This window comes from Vicia villosa, unplaced genomic scaffold (assembly GCF_029867415.1).
Source record: "Vicia villosa cultivar HV-30 ecotype Madison, WI unplaced genomic scaffold, Vvil1.0 ctg.000282F_1_1, whole genome shotgun sequence".
NCBI lineage: Eukaryota > Viridiplantae > Streptophyta > Magnoliopsida > Fabales > Fabaceae > Vicia > Vicia villosa.
The window spans coordinates 271,337-297,002 of record NW_026705120.1 but is presented as its reverse complement, the minus strand read 5'-3'; the positions used below and the strand labels follow the sequence as shown (position 1 = coordinate 297,002).

Below are 25,666 nucleotides of genomic sequence, written 5' to 3'. Positions count from 1 at the left end.
GTCTGGTCAAGTCGACTGTAGTTCACCAGTGTCAAGCACACCTCGAATCAACTCAGGCATTCATTTTCCGTCAACTTTATTCGCATGTGATTGTACAGTATGGTTGTGTCTGGTCAAGTCGACTGTGCAACAGTTCAGCAGTGTCATGCACACCTCAAATCAATTGTGAAAAAGTCTGGTGTGCAGCAGTGTCATTTATTCATCAAATCAACTCAGTACGCATGTGATTGTATAGTATTCGCCTTCATAATTGTCATCACTCAATGTTCGTCTACATAAAGGAAACCTATAACGTGTAAACTAACACAACACATTACACATCTGATTACATATTTGAAATAAAACTCTCTACCCACTCAACAATGGCCCCTCCGCAATACATTATCAACGCTCATATTTTTGGCGAGACCTATGACAACGAAGAAGTTGGTTTTCTGTTTAGAAACACTGAGGTTAAACGATTTTGTTTAAGCAGAAAAGCAAATTTCAGTTACTTCAAAGGGAGATTAGAGACGAAGCTTGCAATGGGTGGTGTATCCCAGATTTTTTACCAATATCGATTTCTTCGTGGAGACAACCCGATCAAGTTTATCCAAGTTGAGATCAAAGACGATGAAGATGAAGGATAGAAAAACACTTAGAAAGGGGGGGTTTGAATAAGTGTAGCTTTAAAAACTTGACCGATAAAAATAAATTGCACAGTTATTTTTATCCTGGTTCGTTGTTAACTAAACTACTCCAGTCCACCCCCGCAGAGATGATTTACCTCAACTGAGGATTTAATCCACTAATCGCACGGATTACAATGGTTCTCCACTTAGTCAGCAACTAAGTCTTCCAGAGTCTTCTGATCACACACTGATCACTCCAGGAACAACTGCTTAGATACCCTCTAAGACTTTCTAGAGTATTCTAATCCACACGATCACTCTAGTTACAACCTGCTTAGATAACCTCTAAGACTTCCTAGAGTATTCTGATCCACACGATCACTCTAGTTCCTTACAACTTAATGTAATCAATTCTAAGAGTATTACAATTGCTTCTTAAAAGCTATAATCACAAACTGTGATATTTCTCTTAACGTTTAAGCTTAATCTCACTAATATATTACAACAGCAATGTAGTGAGCTTTGATGAAGATGAAGATTCTGAGCTTTGAATAGAACAGAGTTTCAGCAAGTTAATATGAGTTGTTTTGTTCAGAATCGTTAACCTTGCTTCTCATCAGAACTTCATATTTATAGGCGTTGGAGAAGATGACCGTTGAGTGCATTTAATGCTTTGCGTGTTCCGTACAGCATCGCATTTAATGTTATACGCTTTTGTCAACTACCTCGAGCCTTGTTCACGCTGTGTCTACTGACGTTGCCTTTAATAGCTTTTAACGTTCCTTTTGTCAGTCAGCGTAGCTTGCCACTTGTACTTCCTTCTGATCTGATGTTTGTGAATACAACGTTTGAATATCATCAGAGTCAAACAGCTTGGTGCAAAGCATCTTCTGATCTTCTGACCTTGAAGTGCTTCTGAGCGTGATACCATCAGAACTTCAGTGCTTCTGATCTCATGTTCTTCTGATGCTTCCATAGACCCATGTTCTGATTCTGCTTCGACCATCTTCTGATGTCTTGTCAGACCATGTTCTGATGTTGCATGCTGAACCCTTGAGACAAAGCTTCTGAGCGCTGAATTATGCATACTCTTTATATATTTCCTGAAAAGGAAATTGCATTGGATTAGAGTACCATATTATCTTAAGCAAAATTCATATTATTGTTATCATCAAAACTAAGATAATTGATCAGAACAAATCTTGTTCTAACAATCTCCCCCTTTTTGATGATGACAAAAACATATATAAATGATATGAATTTGCGATCAGAAAGAGCAGACGGCAAAAGACAAATTACACAGCTATAGCATAAGCATGTGAATATGTCTCCCCCTGAGATTAACAATCTCCCCCTGAGATAAATAATCTCCCCCTGAAATAAATACTCGAAGAACTTTAATAAAAGACTTCCCTGATTATTTCGGTAGAGACGATCACATAAGCTTCTGTCTTCAGAGAATTCATAGCTTCTGACTTCTGCTTCCATTGGACAGCTTCAGAACTAGAATTTCTTTAGATCCTTAGAACACTCACAGCTTCTGATTCCTGCTTCCGTTTAGGACAGCTTCAGAACTTGAATTTCTTTGATCTTCAGAACATTCATAGCTTCTGATTTCTGCTTCCATTTAGGACAACTTCAGAGCTTGAGTTTTCTGGATCTTTAGAACATTCACAGCTTCTGATTTCTGCTTCCCTCGGATAGCTTCAGAGCTTTGAATTTCTACCAACATCACTTCATGCTAGATTTGTGTCAGAACATTGTTGAATGTACCAGAGCATCATCAGAGCATCTCTACATCCTGAAATGTTATAGAACAAAAACTAAACGACAAAAGTCAGCATGAACGAGTCAGAACATAAAATGTATATTAGAACATATGATATGTATCAGAGCCATATAGGCTAAAATAATGTATCAGAGCAAATAGAATTTTGTCAGAGCAAATAGACAAATATGGATCAAATTCTATTATCAGTGCTTCTGATTCATTCTTCTTTCTTGCTTCTGATTTCTGAAGCTTGACAGCACTCAGCTTGCTTCAGTTTCCATGAGCTTATTCTTTTTACAGAATAACGCTTCTTATGGTTTTGCTTCTTGTGTTTGCTTTGAAGATTTTCTTCACTTCTTTATACCTGCAAAACACTTAAACCATATAGAACTTGCAGTTCTTGTTAGTAAATGTGTGGGAGCTTTACCCAGCAACTGATAGATTAATCAAATCATTTATCATTTATCTTCTCCCCCTTTTTGTCATAACATCAAAAAGCATAAAAGATTCAGATGCAAAGCAAGAGACAAAAGGAAAGAAACACAAATAACTTTTCATTGATTTCAACAAGAAAGATTACAAAAGAGGAATGCAGGAAAACAGATGCAACAAGGAAAGAAAACTACAAAGACCAAAGGACTAAGATCCTAGCCTACGCAAAATCCGCGCCAGAACATCATGAATCCCGTCAGTGCTTGTAGCTTGCCTTGCCATGAAGGAGCGAAACTCAGCATTGGCTACTTCTTGCGCGTCCAAACGAGAAGCCAGCATAGCTTGATTCTGATGAAGAGCTTCCAAGGTCTCCATCAGAGCTGAGGTTTCACCAGAAGAAGAGGCACCAGAATTTCTGCCAAAAGGGACAGCAATCTCAGCAGGGTGATCTTCTGGAAGATCTTCAGCTTGTGCATCTTCCATTTCCTCATCTGAGTCTGACTCAGAAGTAGCCTTAGCATATTCTGGTTCAGGCAGCTCAGAAGTTCCAACTTCCAACGCTTGAAGAATAACTGCTAGGTTTGTTGGAGGAGTAGGACCAGCAACTTCAGCAGGATAAACCACTACTGGAAAGACCATGTGAGGTGCTTTTTCAGAAGGGTTCATTCTGAACCAGTTAAACAGCCACTGAAAATCTCCAGTCAGCACAGGAAACCATGGTCTCCACACCACGATGTCTCTGCAGAGATTTTCTTCTTCCAACTCATCTGCAGGTATCTTCTCCTCAAGAACATTTCTGTTCCTGATGAGATGGTGATAGCTGCTTTCACCAACTTCCAACCGAAGACCACGAACACCAGGAGCTTCAGACATGATCCTTCTCTGAGTGTCTGTAGCCCTAACCAGAAAATCCTGACGAAAGGTATCCCAAAGGTTGCTTGTAGCATACTCATCCAGATGGTTAAGGTGAGCAGCACCCAGAATCTCCAACCAGCCATTTACATCAGAATGTAAAAGCTCCAGAAATGATTGAGTGGTAGGGGTTGGAGGGTTGACAGTGAACCTGGAGTCGGGAAAAACAACACTATAGGGGTTAGGTGTTCTGGTGGGAAAAGGGTGTGAGAGAGATGAAGAAATATCTGATGGATGGGTTGAAGGAGAGGAGATATCAGATGGTGAAGAAGGTGGTTCCGAGAGGATGAATGAGGAGGAAGAGGTGGTGGAGGTCTGTGACGAGGGAGGTGATTGAGGGGTACCGTCAAGGGGTTGATATACACGTCTAGAGTAATTTCCAGACATCATAGCTTCAAACGGGTTCACTTTGAGAGGGTCATAGGTGATCCTTACTCTTTTTGGTTTGGTTTCTGGTTCAGCAGTTGCCTTTCTCTTTTGTTTCCGATCATCATCTTGATTCCCAGAGCTTGACGATGGATTCATGATGAAGTTGCAGATATTGGAAACTGCTAGGGTTTATGATATGAATGCAAAGAGAGAGAACGAAAAAGAAACTGAATGCAAAGTGAGAGAAATATAAGAGGGAAAAGAAACGTTTGAAGAATATAAAAAGAAAACTGAAAGAGAGTAAATGATGAAGAGCATTTAATGTTACGTGACATGAGGAGAGATAATAATGACAAAAGACGTGATTTGCACAATTACCTAAGTAGACGTCCCCTCAACTGCACGCACGCTTGTCCAGGAATAGTGAACACGTGTTTACCATCTGGATAGCCAGTTACAGTTGTTTTGCTTTTAAAGAGATTCTGAATCAACTTAGACAATGAAACGTTAGTAATAACTGAATCACAATTTCTAATTGATTTCAATCAGAACTTCTTATAAAAAAATTTCATTTCAGAAGATACTCATACATAAGAACTTCTCATCTTCTCATTCTGGGCATAAATCCATACTGATGTTCTTCAGAATGAACTTAAACCTATCTTCAGCCAGGGGTTTTGTAAAGATATCAGCCCATTGATGGTCTGTATCCACAAAGTTTAAAGATATAACACCCTTCTGAACATAGTCCCTTATGAAATGATGTTTAATCTCAATATGTTTAGCTTTTGAATGAAGAATAGGATTCTTAGATAAACATATAGCAGAAGTATTATCACAGAATATAGGAATGTTACTCTCATATATCTGATAATCTTCTAGCTGACTCTTCATCCAGAGCATCTGTGTACTGCAACCAGCAGCAGCGACATATTCTGCTTCTGTTGTTGAGAGAGCAATAGTTGCTTGCTTCTTGCTATACCAGGAGATCAAATGACTTCCAAGAAATTGGCAACTTCCTGAAGTACTCTTTCTTTCAATTCTGTCTCCAGCATAGTCAGCATCGCAGAATCCTACTAAGTTGTATTCTTTAGATTTTCTGTAAACTAAGCCAACATTAGTAGTACCTTTCAGATACCTTAGAATTCTCTTAACAGCAGTTAAATGAGATTCTCTAGGATCTGATTGGAATCTAGCACACAAACAAACACTGAACATAATGTCAGGTCTAGAAGCAGTCAAATATAGAAGAGATCCAATCATACCTCTGTATAACTTCTGATCTACCTTCTTACTTACCTCATCCTTACCTAGGATGCATGTTGGATGCATAGGAGTTTTGGCTTCTTTGCAGTCTAGAAGGTTAAACTTCTTCAGAAGTTCCTTCACATACTTGGTTTGGTGAACATGCGTTCCTTCTGATGTTTGATTTATTTGTATTCCAAGGAAATACTTGAGTTCTCCCATCATGCTCATTTCAAACTCAGCCTGCATAGACTCAGCAAACTCCTTTCCAAGTGTAGCATTAGATGTTCCAAAAATAATATCATCTACATATATTTGACAAATTAAAATATCCTTTTTAAAGGTTTTACAAAAGAGAGTAGTGTCCACTTTTCCTCTAGTGAAACCATTATCCAGAAGGAAAGAACTTAAGCGTTCATACCAAGCTCTGGGAGCTTGTTTCAATCCATACAACGATTTCTTTAGTTTAAAAACATGATTAGGAGACATAGAGTCTTCAAAACCAGGAGGTTGATGGACATAAACTTCTTCATCTATATAACCATTTAAGAAGGCACTCTTAACATCCATCTGATAGAGAGTGATGTTATGTTGAGTAGCAAATGAAATTAATAGACGAATAGATTCTAACCTGGCCACTGGTGCAAAGGTTTCTGTATAGTCAATCCCTTCTTGCTGACTATAACCCTGAGCCACCAGTCTGGCTTTGTTCCTTACCACTTCACCTTTCTCACTGAGCTTGTTTCTGAAGACCCATTTTGTACCGATTATATTGAATCCATCTGGTCTAGGAACAAGATCCCAAACATCATTCCTTGTAAACTGATTCAGTTCTTCTTGCATAGCAATTATCCAGTCTGGATCTTCTAGAGCATGATCAACAGAAGTTGGCTCGATCAAGGATACAAGACCTAATTGACAGTCTGCATTGTTCTTAAGGAATGCTCTTGTTCTGATTGGATCATCCTTCTTTCCAAGAATGACATCTTCTGAATGACCAGAAATGAGTCTGGATGATCTTCTGACAGATGGTTCTTCAGAAATGCTTAGATTCTCCAGAGAAGCTGATACTTGATCTTCAGATTCTTTGCTTCTGAGAAGCTCTGCTTCTGATGCGTTGCTTCTTGGCTCAACAACTTCTGATATATCAATATCACAATCTGCAAAATTATCAAACTGCTTTGGTTTTTCAGAACCAAGCTTATCATCAAACCTGATATTGATTGATTCTTCTACAATCAATGTTTCAGTATTGTATACTCTGTAGCCTTTTGAGCGTTCAGAATATCCAAGAAGGAAACATTTTTGTGCTTTGGAATCAAACTTACCAAGATGATCTTTAGTGTTCAGAATAAAGCACACACATCCAAAAGGATGGAAATATGAAATGTTGGGCTTTATATTCTTCCACAATTCATAAGGAGTCTTATTTAGAATAGGTCTGATAGAGATTCTATTATGAATATAGCATGCAGTGTTTATTGCTTCTGCCCAGAAATGCTTAGCCATATTGGTTTCATTGATCATGGTTCTGGCCATTTCTTGCAGAGTCCTATTCTTTCGTTCTACAACTCCATTTTGCTGTGGAGTTCTAGGACAAGAGAAATCATGGGCAATACCATTTTCTTTGAAGAACTCTTCAAAGAATCTGTTCTCAAATTCACCACCATGATCACTTCTGACCTTTATGATTTTACACTTTTTTTCAGATTGAATCTGAATGCAGAAATCAAAGAACACTGAATGAGACTCATCCTTGTGTTTCAAGAATTTTACCCACGTCCAGCGGCTATAATCATCTACGATGACTAATCCATATTTCTTCCCTCTGACAGATGCTGTTTTGACTGGGCCAAACAGATCAATGTGCAAGAGTTCTAATGGCCTTGAGGTAGAAACAACATTCTTGGACTTGAATGCAGGTTTGGAGAACTTGCCCTTCTGACATGCTTCACAAAGAGCATCTGATTTGAATTTTAGATTAGGGAGTCCTCTGACAAGATCCAGTTTGTTAATCTGAGAAATCTTTCTCAAACTAGCATGACCTAATCTTCTGTGCCAGACCCACTGCTCTTCAGAAACAGACATAAGACAAGTCACCTTCTGACTCATAAGATCTTGCAGATCTGTCTTATAAATGTTGTTCTTCCTCTTGCCTGTAAATAGGATTGAGCCATCCTTCTGATTTACAGCCTTGCAAGACTTTTGATTAAAGATTATATCATAACCATTGTCACTCAATTGACTGATAGATAAGAGGTTATGTGTTAATCCTTCTACAAGAAGTACATTTGAAATGGAAGGAGAGTTACCAGACTTTATAGTTCCAGAGCCAATTATCTTGCCCTTCTGATCTCCTCCAAACTTGACTTCTCCTCCAGACTTAAGCACCAGGTCTTGGAACATAGACCTTCTTCCTGTCATGTGTCGTGAGCATCCAGAGTCCAGGTACCACGACATGTTGTGCTTTGTCCTTTTTGCAGCCAAGGATATCTGCAATAGGAATAATCTTATCCTTAGGTACCCACATTTTCTTGGGTCCTTTCTTGTTAGATTTTCTCAAGTTCTGATTGAACTTGGGTTTAACATTGTAAGCAATAGGAGGAACAGCATGATAATTCTTAATGTGAGTTTCATGATATTTCCTAGGTTGTGTCACATGTTTCTTAGTGTGTGTAATGTGAAAACTTTGAGCATGTGAAGTGTGCCTAATATCATGGGAGTGGCCATACTTGAACTGATCATACAATGGCTTGTATGTGATTTTCATTTCATCAACAGGTTCAAGTTTGTATGGGGTTTCACCCTCAAAACCAATGCCGACTCTTTTGTTTCCAGACACAGCATATATCATAGAAGCTAGCTGACTTCTGCCAATACTTCTAGATAAGAACTTCCTGAAACTTAAATCATATTCTTTCAGAATATGGTTTAGACTAGGAGTGGATTTTTCTGAATCAGAAGGAGATCCAACATTATTGGATAATTTTAAAAGTTTTTCTTTTAATTCAGAATTTTCCAACTCAAGCTTCTTTGTTTCAAATTCAAATAGCTTTTTCAGCTTTTTGTATTTGAGACTAATCTGAGAATTGAATTCCAGAAGTTCTGTTAGACTGGAAACTAACTCATCTCTAGTAAGTTCAGAAAATACCTCTTCAGAATCTGATTCTGATGTAGATTCTGATCCGTCATCTTCTGTCGCCATCAGCGCACAGTTAGCCTGCTCATCTTCAGAGTCTGAATCATCTTCTGACTCATCCCAGGTTGCCATAAGACCTTTCTTCTTATGAAACTTCTTCTTGGGATTTTCCTTCTGAAGTTTTGGACATTCATTCTTAAAGTGTCCAGGCTCATTGCATTCATAGCACATGACCTTCTTCTTGTCAAATCTTCTGTCATCAGAAGATTCTCCACGTTCAAATTTCTTTGAACTTCTGACGCCTCTGAACTTCCTTTGCTTGTTCTTCCAGAGTTGATTTAGCCTTCTGGAGATCAAGGACAGTTCATCTTCTTCTTCAGATTCTGATTCTTCAGGATCTTCTTCTCTAGCCTGAAAAGCGTTAGTGCATTTCTTGATATTGGATTTTAATGCAATAGACTTACCTTTCTTTTGAGGCTCATTTGCGTCCAGCTCTATTTCATGGCTTCTCAAGGCACTGATAAGCTCTTCCAGAGAAACTTCATTCAGATTCTTTGCAATCTTGAATGCAGTCACCATAGGACCCCATCTTCTGGGTAAGCTTCTGATGATCTTCTTTACGTGATCAGCCTTGGTGTATCCCTTGTCAAGAACTCTCAATCCAGCAGTAAGAGTTTGAAATCTTGAAAACATCTTTTCAATGTCTTCAACATCCTCCATCTTGAAGGCTTCATACTTCTGGATTAAAGCGAGAGCTTTAGTCTCCTTGACTTGAGCATTTCCTTCATGGGTCATTTTCAAGGACTCATATATGTCATAGGCCGTTTCCCTGTTAGATATCTTCTCATACTCAGCATGAGAGATAGCATTCAGCAAAACAGTTCTGCATTTATGATGATTCCTGAAAAGCTTCTTCTGATCATCGCTCATTTCTTGCCTTGTCAGCTTTACGCCACTGGCATTTACCGGATGTTTGTAACCATCCATCAGAAGATCCCATAGATCACCATCTAGACCAAGAAAGTAATTTTCCAGTTTATCTTTCCAGTATTCAAAGTTTTCACCATCAAATACCGGCGGTCTAGTATAACCATTGTTACCGTTGTGTTGCTCAGTAGAGCCAGATGTAGATGTAGACTTTGCAGTTTCATCAGCCATCTTTTACTGAAGCGTTTTTCTCTTCCTGAATCTTTTCTAAACACGGTTAAGTGCTTGCACCTTAGAACCGGCGCTCTGATGCCAATTGAAGGATAGAAAAACACTTAGAAAGGGGGGGTTTGAATAAGTGTAGCTTTAAAAACTTGACCGATAAAAATAAATTGCACAGTTATTTTTATCCTGGTTCGTTGTTAACTAAACTACTCCAGTCCACCCCCGCAGAGATGATTTACCTCAACTGAGGATTTAATCCACTAATCGCACGGATTACAATGGTTCTCCACTTAGTCAGCAACTAAGTCTTCCAGAGTCTTCTGATCACACACTGATCACTCCAGGAACAACTGCTTAGATACCCTCTAAGACTTTCTAGAGTATTCTGATCCACACGATCACTCTAGTTACAACCTGCTTAGATAACCTCTAAGACTTCCTAGAGTATTCTGATCCACACGATCACTCTAGTTCCTTACAACTTAATGTAATCAATTCTAAGAGTATTACAATTGCTTCTTAAAAGCTATAATCACAAACTGTGATATTTCTCTTAACGTTTAAGCTTAATCTCACTAATATATTACAACAGCAATGTAGTGAGCTTTGATGAAGATGAAGATTCTGAGCTTTGAATAGAACAGAGTTTCAGCAAGTTAATATGAGTTGTTTTGTTCAGAATCGTTAACCTTGCTTCTCATCAGAACTTCATATTTATAGGCGTTGGAGAAGATGACCGTTGAGTGCATTTAATGCTTTGCGTGTTCCGTACAGCATCGCATTTAATGTTATACGCTTTTGTCAACTACCTCGAGCCTTGTTCACGCTGTGTCTACTGACGTTGCCTTTAATAGCTTTTAACGTTCCTTTTGTCAGTCAGCGTAGCTTGCCACTTGTACTTCCTTCTGATCTGATGTTTGTGAATACAACGTTTGAATATCATCAGAGTCAAACAGCTTGGTGCAAAGCATCTTCTGATCTTCTGACCTTGAAGTGCTTCTGAGCGTGATACCATCAGAACTTCAGTGCTTCTGATCTCATGTTCTTCTGATGCTTCCATAGACCCATGTTCTGATTCTGCTTCGACCATCTTCTGATGTCTTGCCAGACCATGTTCTGATGTTGCATGCTGAACCCTTGAGACAAAGCTTCTGAGCGCTGAATTATGCATACTCTTTATATATTTCCTGAAAAGGAAATTGCATTGGATTAGAGTACCATATTATCTTAAGCAAAATTCATATTATTGTTATCATCAAAACTAAGATAATTGATCAGAACAAATCTTGTTCTAACAGAAGACATGCAGAATATGTTTGCCAATCATGAGTATTCTGGTTACGAATGCATAGAACTGTATGTTACTCTACCAGAAGTTCAAACCACACAAATGGTTGAGTCACAAGTCATTGATGCACTTGGAGACGAGCAAGCAGAGGTCGACGTTGTAGATGAAGAAGAAGAAGCACCGGAAATAGAAGTTGATAACCTGGTAAACGAGGAAAGTGAAGATGAACCGGAAGTTGTTGTACCACGAGATCAAGTGCATATGCCTCCAGTGCACATGAGGAACCTGAATTTTGATGGGGATGACGAACCATCGACTGATATTTTCTATGATCCATACACCCAAACAGATCAACGGTTAAAAGTAGGAGACAGATTTCGTTCTAAGGAGGCATGTATCATGGCCATAAAAAGATTTCATATGGCAAACAATGTTGATTTTAGAGTTGATCGTGCCAATGTCGAAAGGTACAAAATTTACTGTAGTAACACTGATTGTGGATTCAGGTTGCATGCATCATACAGGAAGAGAAGTGACTCATGGGTTATAGGATATATTTCCCAAGATCACACATGTATTAACACAAATGTTTCACAAGATCACCGTAAGCTCAGTTATGACATCATTTGTCAAGAAATCTTGCCTCTAGTTGAAAAAGATCCATCGTTAAAGGTGAAAACGATAATCTCTCATATCGTTGCAACGTACAACTACACTCCGTCTTATAGAAAGGCGTGGCTGGCGAAGACCAAGGCGATCGAAGTTGTGTATGGAAATTGGGAGGATTCGTATAAACGACTCCCACATTTCTTATATGCGCTTCAAATTTATGCTCCTGGAACTGTTACTATTTTAGAGACCCTTCCGGCGCAATCTCCAGACGGAACATCACTTCAAGGAAATGTGATATTCCACAGGCTCTTCTGGGCTTTCCGCCCATGTGTACAAGGATTTTCATATTGCAAACCAATTCTTCAAATAGATGGAACTTGGTTGTACGGAAAATATAAAGGCACCATGTTGATGGCTGTGGCTCAAGACGGAAATAGTAACATCTTTCCTGTTGCTTTCGCTCTTGTGGAAGGAGAAACTGCTGGAGGTTGGGGTTTCTTTCTCAGAAATCTTCGGACACACGTTGCCCCCCAACCTGGACTTTGCTTGATTTCAGACAGACATGCTGCCATCGAGAGTGCGTACAACAATCCAGCAAACGGGTGGCAAAACCCTACATCAACGCATGTTTATTGTATTCGACACATCGCACAAAATTTCATGCGGGAGATAAAGGACAGGGCTCTTCGGAAGACTCTTGTAAATGCCGGATATGCGTTGACGCAACCGACGTTCCAATATTATCGACAAGAAATTGTAGCGGCAAATCCAGATGCAGGCAGATGGGTTGACAGTCTTGCTAGAGAGAAATGGACCAGATCATACGACAACGGGAAGCGATGGGGGCACATGACTACGAATCTTGTGGAGTCTATGAACGGGGTGTTTAAGGGCATCAGACACCTTCCGATTACTGCCTTGGTGGAAGCAACATACTATAGGATGGCTTCTCTTTTCGCAAGAAGAGGTGAGCGTTGGAATGCAGTTATAGAATCCGGACAATTATGGAGCGAAACATGCGTCAAATTCATGAAAGAGCAATCTGCCAAAGCCAACAGCCACATTGTGACATCTTTCGATCGATTCAACCAGACCTTCAGTGTTAAGGAAACGATTGACCATAACGAGGGCCTTCCGAGACAACAATACAGGGTTCTTATAGATGAAGGGTGGTGCGATTGTGGAAAGTTTCAAGCCTTTCGGATGCCATGCTCTCATGTAATTGCAGCATGTTCGTATGCGCATCAAGATCCGTTAGCACTTTTATCTCCCATTTACAAGGCAGATACCTTGCTCGGGGTGTACAACAACTCATTTCAAGTGATGGCAAAGGAGGATTATTGGCCTACGTATGAAGGGGACGTGGTTTGGCATAATGATAACATGCGGAGAAAGAAAAGAGGCCGCCCGAACAGCACCCGGATCACAACCGAGATGGATCATGAGAAAATGGTACGAAAGTGTAGCATATGTCGTGAAGTCGGGCACAATAGAAATACCTGTCCTAACCGTGGATCAAATTCCACCAACAATTAGTTGTATGTCATCTGTATTTTTATTGACAATGTTTTTGTATTTGTATTAGTATTCGTATTTGTATTTGTATTTGTATTTCTATTTGTTATGTATTTGTATTATCCTTTATTAAATCAACTAGTTATGTCTTTGTCTCGTAGTGAAATTGTCTTCATGGCCCATACTGCCACTCTTTATTTTGGACAGTCAGTCAAATACGCATGCTTTCGTCTAGTCCCATCAAGTCAGTCATTGATCAGTGTGTCTGCATTTATCATACATGTTAGGCGTGCTTGTAAACAGTACGCAACATCATTAATTTTTTCTACCCACTACTATTATAAATTAGGGGCTCCTATGGTTGAGTTTACACACAGATACACAAACTCCAAATACCAAACAATCACACAAACACAACCATGCCTCGCCGGACAACCACTAGGCCAGATGGATGTCACCGGACAACAGAGTTGCCGCCCCGGAGATCAACATGGCGTGCCGAACCTGAGCCGGAGTATCGCAGAAGGAACGGACATGTCATATTCTCCACCGTCAAACCTCCCATGCCGGTTATATTTTGGAATATCTCTTCCGTCGAGCAACTCAAGAGGACTCTCCTGAGATTTTTAGAGGGGGAGTACGAGGCCGGCGAACAGATAAGAAGCATCAAGAGGCTTAAAACAAGGGCCGATCCTGTGACTGGAGCAACGATAAGTTTCTGGCATAAGGTGGAATACGACATTGATGCCATTCAAATGATGCATGGACCTAATGACATTGTTTTAACCGTGGTGATTTCTTAGATGTTTTACTTTATCTTTTCTGTTGGTTATTTTCTATGTATCATTTGAATGATCAATGAACTACTCTTTTCCGTGGACACTCGACTTAGCCGATTCACTGAACTTATATATTTATGTTAAAAACCATTTTATTAATAAATAAAAAAAAATTAAAAAAAAATAGTATATAAACAAAACAAAAAAACAAAAAAAAACAAAAAAAAAGAAGCAAATGAGAGTAGGCGCCACCCTAGGTGGCTAAAAAGGCCAAAATACTCATTGAAGCCACCCTGGGTGGCGCATGAGTTAAGGGAATTTGGCCTATGGCGCCACATGAGGTGGCTCCTATGTGGAGACCACCTCTGAAACCTGGTCATATGCGTAATTTTGCCGAAAACATGGTTTTTGGTGTAAATTATTTATTAAACTTGGTTATTTAGATTTTTTTTTCGATTATAAGAGGCCTATAATTATTTTTTTTTATATTTTTAATGTCCAAATTTACTAATCATAGAAAATAGTTAATACAATAAACTTATAACTTCCTCTACCTATAAAAGAAAAGTACTACTCCTAGTAGAAGGGCCCTGAGTTTGGTTTGATGAAATCTGAAAAAGCATGAAGGGGATATATGTCTTATTTGCCACTACATTTCTGCACACTGCTCCACACCATTCACTCTCCACCTTCTTTCTCTCTTTTCTTTAATTGCACCACCCACCATCGACACCTACTCGCCTTTATTGCTTTTCTTTTTTCCTTTTCAGGAGCCAACTAGCTTCCACTCTAAAGTGTTCCTACCCTTTCTCTTTTTCCTAAATTACCCCATCCCCGTTATAAATCAAGACCACATGCAACTACCTGTGGAAACAAGTACCACCAAAAACATATAACCTGTTATATAAAAAAAATTGCATGTTTTTTCCTTTATACTTTACTTGCAATTTCTTTTAGTATTGGTAGAATCAAAACATGTTAAATATCTTTATTTTTTTATGACTTTTTATATGTATGTTTAAAATATTGCTATATTAGAAATATTTCTTTCGCACAATTTTATTATGTTAACATAAAATAAGTTGAATATAATTTTTTTTAAACGTCAAGAACTAAAAATAACAGCGGTAAAAATTAAATATCAAAATTTGTTTTTATTTTTTTGTAGAAAAACTTTTTTATAATATAAATTAATAATTAATGTTTTTTTGTAAAAAAGTTTATAAGTGAAGTTTACAATAATTTAGCAGTAAAAACTTAAATATTTAAAGGGTAATAATTTTGTAATAAAATAAAGAACAATTTTGATATTTAAACAATTTCTTATTTGAAAATTTCTTTAAAAGAATTCATTTAATTTTTTTTCTTGATTACATACTCTATTTTATCCGATTCACAAAATTTATCTTTAAATTTTAAATTTAAATAATTTTGACCTCTCTCTTATATCTTTACAATTAATTTTAATGATGATCATTTTTTAAATCACAAGTTTTTTCTTATATAAGACAAATCATCATATATAATTTATTATGAAAATTTATAAATAAAAATAAATGTTAAAAATGAATATCTCATCAATTTTTATTAAAAAATTGTTTAAATTTAAAATATAAAAAATAATTTCATAAATTAGATAAAATTGGAGATAAAATCAGTAAGTTAGCAAATAAATTTTCTTTATGATTAAAAATAATATATACAGTGTAAAATAATTTTATAGAATTATTTAATACAAATTTATTATTTATTAATTTCACACAACAAATTTTAAAATATTTATATGAAACAAATAGTGTATTATTTTAAAAAAATATTTTAGAAAAAATGAGAAAGCCAAACAAAAATTTTTTTTAGAAAAAATGTAACGGATAGCCCATATAATAATAAAATTAAATTTGAAAGTGTCGTCCAATAAAAGATGAACACAAAATTACAAGATATTGAAAAAATCTATTTTATTGACCAAAAAAAGTTACATTATTTTTGAGATAGAAAAAAGAAAAAAACTAAAAAAGTGATATTTTAAATGAAAAAAAATAAGGGCAGTCTTGGAAGTTGACCTGCCAGCCAATCCATCCACGTCAAAAGATAACAGACCATAATGACTTGTCTGACACGTAGGATTCCAACCCCGCATGCCAAACGCCACGTGTACACTCTTTATTTATTTCTCCATCTACCCACCAGGTCCCCCTTTTCCCGTTGTTATAAACCGAATATTATTTCCTTGTGTGCGCACAGCACACACCAGAGAGAGACATTCGAGAGAGACGTTACTTTCTCACCACCGCCAATAACAACTTCCGACCACCGTCGGAAAAATCTCCTAACTTTTCACATTCCCCGGTAAGTATCCCCCGCTTCACTTCCTCTTCCGGTAACCCAAAAGCCTCTTCTGTCTTTCATTTAACCGTTTCAAAAAAACACTCTTGGTCCTTTTTCTTCAACTTTACTTCTTCTCTGTTTCTCTTTCTCTTTGAACTTCTTTCCAGGGCACTTTGGTACTTTTCTCCTTCTGCTACTACAACTGCCACTGTCACATTCTGTTTCACACTCTCTTCTTTTACTTTACCCCCTTCATTTTACCCCAAATTTAAAAGATTCACAATTTTATTTTGTTTCTCCGAGTTCAATTTCAGATGGATGTTTAGTGTGAAGAAAATGGAAGCTTCATTAAACATGAGAGTTATGAGATTTTTTCTCGTGTTCTTACTGTTTTTGGTGACGGTGACGGTGACAGCTGTTAGCCCCTCTTTAAACGACGACGTTTTGGGACTGATTGTGTTCAAAGCGGATATACAAGATCCGAAGGGAAAGTTAGCATCTTGGAATGAAGATGATGAAAGTGCTTGCAGTGGTAGTTGGGTTGGTGTGAAATGCAACGCTAAATCTAATAGAGTTGTGGAGGTTAACCTGAATGGGTTTTCTTTATCAGGAAGAATTGGGCGTGGTTTGCAGCGTTTGCAGTTTCTTCGTCGGCTTTATTTGGCGAATAACAATCTTACAGGGAGTATAACTCCTAATATTGCTACTATTGATAACCTTAGGGTTCTTGATTTGAGTAATAATAATCTTTCAGGGGTTGTTCCTGATGATTTTTTTCGACAATGTGGGTCGATGAGAGTTGTTTCTTTCGCGGGGAATTTGTTTTCTGGTAACATACCTTCTAGTTTAGGGTCGTGCTCAGCTGTTGCTACTATTGACCTTTCTGGTAACCAGTTTGAGGGTAATGTTCCTAAGGAGATTTGGAGTTTGAGTGGACTTAGGTCTCTTGATTTTTCTGATAATTTGTTGGAAGGTGAGATTCCGGAAGGTGTTGAGGCGTTGAAGAATTTGAGAAGTGTTGACTTAGCTAGGAATAGCTTTTCTGGGAAGATACCTTATGGGTTTGGAAGTTGTTTGCTTTTGAGGTCTATTGATTTTGGTGAGAATTCTTTCTCGGGTAGTATTCCTGGTGATTTGAAGGATTTGGTTTTGTGTGGTTACTTTAGTTTGCGTGGAAACGCTTTCTCAGGAGATGTTCCTGAGTGGATTGGAGAGATGAAGGGTCTTCAGACGTTGGATCTTTCTCGGAATAGATTTTCTGGTTTGGTGCCGAATTCTTTAGGAAAGCTTTGGTCAATGAAAACATTGAATCTTTCTGGAAATGGTTTCACGGGCAATCTTCCTGAATCCATGGTGAATTGCACAAACCTTTTGGCTTTGGATGTTAGCCAAAATTCTTTGTCTGGAGATCTGCCTTCTTGGATTTTTGGGTCAGATTTGGAGAAGGTCTCGATGGCAGATAACAAAATGAGTGTTAGGGTGAAAAGCCCTTTGTATTCCTCGACTGAAGTTATGGTTCAGAGTCTTCAAGTTTTGGATTTATCTCACAATGCATTTTCTGGTGAAATCTCTTCCGCTGTTTCATATTTAAGCAGATTGCAGGTTTTGAATTTATCATATAACTCTTTGGGGGGTCATATTCCGGCTTCAATCGGTGATTTGAGAACATGTTCTAGTCTTGATTTGAGTTATAATAAGCTAAACGGAAGCATACCTCGGGAAATTGGGGGAGCTCTTTCCTTGAAAGAACTTAATTTGGAAAACAATTTCCTTATTGGGAAAATCCCAATTTCAATTCAGAACTGCTCTTCATTAACAACTTTGTAAGTTCCTTTTCCCTTTGTCATTTTTTTTTTAAACATGTAATGATATGTTCTATGGATAATTTAAGGATGTTCCTATTTTAGAAGATCTAGCTAATCTGCATGCTACATATTTGGTTAAAAAGTGTTTAACTTACTTTATTTAATTAGATAGATACATTGAAATGGAAGCCAGATTTTTGTTCATGGTTGTTGTTATGCCCTTTAATGGAGACATTTCTTTTGGTCTCACTTTTTCTCTGTGTTCTATAAATGATAAAAAAAACAACTGAAAATGTCTCAACTTTGATTCAGTTCGATATGTAGATTTCTATTATTTTGCATAAATAGGTTTGTTGTGCACTTTTTATCATCACTAGCAATAACCGTGTTTAGTTCAATGATACTTCTCGCTTTTTCTAGACCCTGCCCTATCATAAGTAAAAAGTTTCAACAAAAGACATCCATAATGCATCTAAGAGGGTGGATGGTGACTGAAACCTGAACTACCAACCTAATATCTGTTATAGTAGCGTGGCTTTAATTTTTTGCAGTTACAGTTTGATGCATTGATGGTCTATTCCTCAATTGGCACTATCTTTTAGCTGCTTTTTAGTCTCGAGTTAAATTTTAATTATATTGCAGTAATATCTGATATGCTCTTATTTTCATTATGGTTTATGTTCTGACTCTCGGTTGTTTATTTATTTCTCTCCTTTCTTTTTTGGCACATTGTGTAGGATTCTGTCGAAGAACAAGCTGAGTGGGTCAATACCAGCAGCAGTTGCAAAACTCACCAACTTGAAAACTGTGGACATATCAGTCAACAATCTTAATGGAAGCCTTCCTAAACAATTGGCCAACCTTCCCAATCTCCTGACCTTCAATTTATCTCACAATAATCTTCAGGGCGAACTGCCAGCTGGTGGTTTCTTTAACACCATTTCACCTTCCGCCGTTGCTGGCAATCCATTTCTGTGTGGCTCTATTGTAAACATAAAATGCCCTGTGCGGCTCCCAAAGCCTATTGTTCTGAATCCCAACTTTTCTGGTGACTCTGACCCAGGGTCGCCTACTCCAATGTCGGGTCACAAGAGAAATATTCTCAGCATTTCAGCACTCATTGCCATCGGTGCAGCTGCTTTCATTGTAATCGGTGTTATTGGCATCACTGTTCTCAACCTCCGTGTTCGGTCCGCCGCATCTCGTTCTCCAGTGGCCCTTGATTTTTCCGCAGGGGATGATTATAGCCGTTCGCCAACCACAGATGCCAACTCCGGCAAGCTTGTCATGTTTTCAGGTGAACCTGATTTCAGCTCTGGTGCACATGCTTTACTGAACAAGGATTGCGAGCTTGGGCGTGGAGGATTTGGTGCTGTGTACCAAACAGTGCTAGGAGACGGTCGTTCAGTTGCTATAAAGAAGCTCACCGTGTCGAGCCTTGTCAAGTCACAAGAAGATTTCGAGAGGGAAGTGAAGAAATTAGGAAAAGTCAGACACCAAAATCTTGTTGAACTCGAAGGCTATTATTGGACTTCATCACTTCAACTCCTCATATACGAGTTTGTCTCTCGCGGTAGCCTTTACAAACATCTCCACGAAGGATCAGGCGAAAACTTCCTTTCATGGAACGAGAGGTTTCACGTCATTCTTGGGTCAGCAAAGGCCTTAGCTCACTTACACCACTCCAACATTATTCACTACAACATTAAGTCAACCAACATCCTCATCGATAGCTACGGCGAACCTAAGGTTGGCGATTACGGCCTAGCAAGGCTACTACCAATGCTCGACCGCTATGTCTTGAGCAGCAAAATTCAAAGCGCACTCGGCTACATGGCACCGGAGTTCGCCTGCAAAACAGTGAAAATCACCGAGAAATGCGATGTTTACGGATTCGGAGTTTTGGTATTGGAGATTGTGACAGGGAAAAGGCCTGTAGAGTATATGGAGGATGATGTTGTTGTACTTTGTGACATGGTTAGAGGAGCATTGGATGAAGGGAGAGTAGAGGAATGCATTGATGAGAGGCTACTAGGGAAGTTTCCAGTAGAAGAAGTGATTCCTGTGATTAAGCTTGGTTTGGTATGTACTTCACAAGTGCCATCTAATAGGCCAGAAATGGGAGAGGTAGTTACCATATTGGAGCTTATAAGATGCCCTTCAGAAGGACAAGAAGAGTTGCTGGGATGATGAATTGGATTAACTTGTTGTTTTCTTGATTAGTAGGAGGTTAGACAAACAATGAAATGGATTAACCCGGCGAAGATGAATCCGGTTTTAATTAATTAATCAAAGAGACAGAGAAATTGTATTATTTTCAATGTAATTTAGTATTGTTGTTAGTCTGTAGTTTGTTCTTTTTAAGATTTCTCTGTTGTTGTGCTATTGCTGGATTCTTTTTCACCGGGGTTCCAATTTGGATGAAATTTGAAAATTGTTGCTGTTGTTCAATCAATGATGTTTCATATTCTAGTTTGTTTCTTTTGATGTCGTGCTTAGTTGTTTTGGACCTCTTTTTCGCTTTTTTGTGTCTTGAAATGACAATAATTTCGTACGCTTTTGGTGTTGGGCGCATGCAACAAGAGGTATCGTTTTGTGGTGTCTTTTTGTTTGGTGGAGAATCTTGTTGGAAAGTTGGATATGTTTGAAAAAGAGAATCCTATCTTCTAATATGAGTTGAGTGTTGTAATGAAAAATAACATAAATATCAATATACTATGACTTTTTTAAAACTAACTGACAAAAAATTATGATGGCAATAATGATAAACATAGAGACTAAGGAATATTGGTGTGTGTTGAGTAAAGATAACATCAAAGAGTGATTGCTTTATAGTTTTAGTGATCGAACCCGATACCTCTATTTTCGTTTTGTTTTTACTAAACCATGTTTATAAACTTATGATTTAAAAGAGTTACCGCATAATTTTTAGTTAGAATAAAATCCTATTTCATAGGACAAATTTAGTCTTTAGTTATATTTTGCTTTCTTTAATTTGTGCAACCACTTAGCATTATTAGCCTTTATTTTAGCATAGTTCGATAGCTTTCGGTTATTGTTTTCCATCGTGTATTCAATAATTATTTAAGCCATTGATGCAACTAATAAAAATCGAGTCATTCGGTCCAATTGTTCAGTTCTTTCGTTTAGTTTCATTATTTATAAAAGTTCTCAACAATTTGGCAAAGAGCCCCCATTGGGCCTGATCTATCAAAGCAATAGTCTTTGATATTCTTGCAGCGGCTAAAACAAAAAAAAAAAAAGACGACAAAAGGGAGCTTTGTGCAACCTGCAATTCCATATTTTGATGGCCATTATGATCATTAGAGCATGCTAATGGAAAATGTCCTCATATCAAAGGAATACTGGGAGCTAATCGAGCCTGGCTATGTTGAGCCAGCAAGTGGAGTGGTACCGACAAAAGCACAACGAAAGAAGAACAATGAGATGAAGTTGAAGGATCTCAAAACAAAGAACTATCTCTTTCAGGTAATTGACTGTGTTGTGCTCGACAACATCCTTAAGAAGGATACTTCTAAAGATATATGGGATGCTATGAAGAAAAAGTTTGAAGGAAATGCAAGGGTCAAAAGGTCTCATCTTCAAGCTCTCCGTAGAGAATATGAAACTCTTGAGATGAGATCTAGTGAAGCTGTAACAAAATACTTCTCTAGGGTCATGACAGTGGCCAATAAAATGCAAATATATGGGGAGGATATGTCAGACGTTAAAGTGGTTGAAAAGATTTTACACTCTTTAACTAAGAAGTTTAACTATATTGTTTGTTCTATTGAAGAGTCCAAGGAAATCGACGCTTTCTCTATTGATGAATTACAAAGCTTGTTAATAGTGCATGAACAAAATTTCCAAAGGCGCAGTGGTGAAGAAAAAGCCTTGAAAGTTACACATGAAGAGGGAAGAGGTTGTGGTCGAATTGCTTACAGAGGAAGGGGAAGAGGTAGAGGTCGAACAGATTTCAACATGGAAACAATAGAGTGTTACCAATGTCATCGATTTGGACATTTTCGTATGAATGTCCTCGCAACAGGGAAGCTAACTATGCAGAATTTGATGAAGAAATGAAAATGTTTTTATGTCTTATGTGGAGTTGTATGAAGCTAAAAGACAAGATGAATGGTTCCTTGATTCTTGATGTTCTAATCATATGTGCGGTGATCAAACTATGTTCAATGAACTTGATGAAAAATTCTGACATTCTGTAAAATCGGGAAACAACACTAAGATGAATGTGATGGGAAAAGGAAATGTGAAATTGATGATAAATGGAATGAATCTCGTTGTTACTGAAGTATACTATATTCCAGAATTGAAAAATAATCTCTTCAGTATAGGGCGATTGTAAGAAAAGGATTTGGCAATTTTGATCGAGGGAGGAAGTTGCAAGATATTTCATCTAGAGAAGGGTTTGATTATTCAAACCAACATGAGTGCTAATAGGATGTTTATCTTGTTGCCCCAAATTCAATCCTCTTCACAAGCACGGTCTAATAAGTGCTTTCACGCTAAAGCTCAAGAATTGTCGCATCTCTAGCATCGAAGGTATGGACATCTAAGTTACAAAGACTTGAAAACATTGTTGTACAAGAACATAGTTCGCGGACTTCCTCAACACTCTATCTCCATTGTGACATGCGTTGACTGCATCAACAGAAAGAAACACCGTGACTCTATTCCAAGGAAGAGTAATTAGAGAGCAACACTAAAGTTAGAACTCATCCATTCAGACATTTGTGGTCATATCATTCCCATATCTAATAGCAACAAAAGGTACATCTTATTATTCATTGATGATTATAGTAGAAAAGCATGGGTGTATTTTTTGGTAGAAAAATCTAAGGCTTAAAACTATTTCAAATGCTTTAAAATCATGGTTGAGGAGGAGGTTGAGATGTCTATTAATTGTTAACGCAGTGATAAAGGAGGTGAATTTAATTTAAATGAGTTCAACAATTTTTGCAAACAAAGTGGAATTAAGAGGCAATTAACCACTACTTATACTCCGCAACAGAACGGTGTCGCCGAGAGGAAAAACATAAGTGTTATGAACATTGTTCGTTCCTTGCAATCTGATAAAAACATTCCAAAAACCTTATGGCCAGAGACTATGAATTTGACTGTTTATGTTCTAAACAAGTGTCCTACTTTTGTTGTTAAGGATGTAACACCAGAGGAGGCTTGGAGTGGAGTAAAACCCTCGGTTGATCACTTTCAGGTATTTAAGTGCATAACACATGCTCATGTTCAAGAATCAAGGAGGACTAAACTTGACAATAGAAGTATTACGTGTGTTTTGTTAGGAGTTAGTGAAGAATCGAAAGGATATAAGTTGTTTGATCCGGTTGCTAAAAAGGTTGTCATGAGTAGAGATATTATCTTTGAGGAGGAAAACAAATGGGATTGGAATTAAAAATAAACCGTACTTGATTTAGAATGGGAAGAAACTGCAAGTGAAATGAGAATGACCAAAATATTGACAGGGAGATTGGTGAAACCCGTGACGAGGGAGTTGGAGAAATCGGGGATGATTATAGTGATGGCGAAGAGAGAGTGAGGTGACCTCCTGCATGGATGGATGATTATGTTAGTGGTTAAGGTTTGTCCGACGAGGAAGCCCACTTGGATTTAATGGTGTCAAGTGATCCATTATGTTTCGAGGAGCCGTGAAGAGTAAAAATTGGAAATTGGCCATGGATAAAGAGATCAAATCCATCGAAAAAAACCTTACATGGACACTCATTGAACCACCTGCTAGGGTCAAAATAATTGGAGTAAAATGGGTTTACAAAACCAAATACAATGAACATGAGAAAACTGACAAGTACATGGCTCATTTGATTGCTAAAGGGTATTCTCAAAAGCATGGGGTGTATTACACAGAAGTTTATGCACAGTGGCAAGGATGGATATAGTGAGAATTATTATTGCTCTAGCAGCATATAAGAATTGGCATTTTTTTAGCTGGATGTCAAGTCGACTTTCCTCCATGGTGAGCTGAGTGAAGATGTTTATGTGGTACAACGAAGAGGATATGACAAAGAGGGTAGTGAGCATCTTGTTTACAAGTTACACAAAACTTTGTATGGATTAAAACAAGCACCACAAGCTTGGTTTAGTCAAATCAAAGCACATTTGATCGGTGAAGGATTTCAGAGGTGTGATAGTGAGCATACATTATTCACAAAAAGAAGCAAAGAAGGAAAAATTATAGTTGTAAATGTTTATGTTGATGATTTAATTTTTACTATAAATTGTGAAGTTATGATGTCTCAGTTTAAAAGATCTATGTTAAGAGAGTTTGATATGCCGGACTTGGGTGAGATGAAGTTTTTTCTTGAGATTGAGGTGCTACAAATCTATAATGGTGTGTGTGTGTGTGTGTGTTAAAGGAAATACATTAGAAGTTTTGCATATGTTTGACATGATGGAAAGCAACTCAGTGACCAGTCCAATAGTTCCAGGATTTAAAGTAAGTAAAGATGGAGATGGAAAAACTATTGATGAAACATACTACAAGTAGTTGGTGGGAAGCTTAATGTACCTCACAGCCACGAGACTTGATAGCATGTTTAGCCATGAGACTTGATAGCATGTTTGTTACTTGTATCATAAGTAGATATATGACCAAACCAATTCAAATTCACCTACAATAGGCTAAGATATCACTTCGATATTTAAAAAGGACTTTGAGCTATGGACTTCATTATAAGAAAGGAGGAGACAATGAGATATTAGCGTTTACAATATGGTTATATGTTTTTAATCAGCTCAGGGGTTGTTTCATGGTATTCGAAAAAGCAGCCTATAATGACTTTGTCAGTAACAGAAGTCGGGTTTGTGGCTGCTGCAACATGTGTTTGTAAAGGAATCTGGATGAAGAGAATTTTAGAGATGCTGAGACATTCTCACGGAGATGGTATAACTGTAATGTGTGACAATATTTCAACCATTAAGCTGTCTAAAAATCCTATTATGCATGGTCGCACAAGCATATTGATGTGAGATTTCATTTCTTAAGGAATCTTACTAAAGAGGGCACAATTTAACTAGTTCATTATGGGAGTATATATCAAGTTGCTGACATAATGACTAAACCATTTACGCTTGAAGTTTTTCAGAAGCTTAGAAAGATGTTGGGAGTATGTGAAATTCCTGACATAAACTAGTTGTTGTACAACATTTAGTTTAAGAGAGAGAATGAAAGAGTTATTGCATAATTTTTAGTTAGAATAAAGTCCTACTTTATAGTAGGACTTAGGGTCTTAGTTGTATTCTGCTTTCCTTAATTTGTGCAACCACTTAGCATTATCAGGCTTTATTTTAGCATAGTTCATAACTTTCGGTTATTGTTTTCTATCATGTATTCAATGATTATTTAAGCCAATTTTGCTATTAATAAAAACCGAGTCATTCAGTACAATTGTTCAGTTCTTTCATCTAGTTTCATTATCTGTAAAAGTCCTCAACATATTTTAATTCAAATTTATTATCATGTAAATAATGTCTTGAATTTCTAAAAGTAATCTAAACGATTTGTTCGATAACATTGTTTAGAAAAAGAATCTAAATGATTTGTTTGATAACATTGTTTAGGAAAAAATTATTTTTAATTTCATTTGTTTGTTTAGGAAAAACATTTCTAAAACATGCTTTACTGGAAAACAAAAAAAAAGCTTTATGAAATCTACTT

General features: G+C 37.5%; 3 protein-coding genes across 3 annotated transcripts; all 3 read left to right on the top strand.

Annotated features, from left to right (window-relative positions):
* The first annotated feature begins 10,934 nt into the window (after positions 1–10,934).
* Positions 10,935–12,384, top strand: LOC131626297 (uncharacterized). Its single transcript, XM_058897128.1, has 2 exons — positions 10,935–11,822; positions 12,310–12,384. Exons 1-2 carry the CDS (start codon positions 10,935–10,937, stop codon positions 12,382–12,384), a joined length of 963 nt encoding a protein of 320 aa, XP_058753111.1.
* Positions 12,385–16,035: 3,651 nt separating this feature from the next.
* Positions 16,036–20,409, top strand: LOC131626315 (probable LRR receptor-like serine/threonine-protein kinase IRK). The gene is made up of 3 exons (XM_058897148.1): positions 16,036–16,174; positions 16,468–17,976; positions 18,696–20,409. The coding sequence occupies exons 2-3, from the start codon at positions 16,472–16,474 to the stop codon at positions 20,146–20,148; spliced, it is 2,958 nt and encodes a 985-aa protein (XP_058753131.1). The 5' UTR covers positions 16,036–16,174; positions 16,468–16,471; the 3' UTR covers positions 20,149–20,409.
* A 453-nt stretch (positions 20,410–20,862) lies between these two features.
* On the top strand, positions 20,863–25,303 carry LOC131626290 (uncharacterized). Its single transcript, XM_058897122.1, has one exon. The coding sequence runs from the start codon at positions 21,289–21,291 to the stop codon at positions 22,039–22,041; it is 753 nt and encodes a 250-aa protein (XP_058753105.1). The 5' UTR covers positions 20,863–21,288; the 3' UTR covers positions 22,042–25,303.
* The last annotated feature ends 363 nt before the right edge of the window (positions 25,304–25,666 follow it).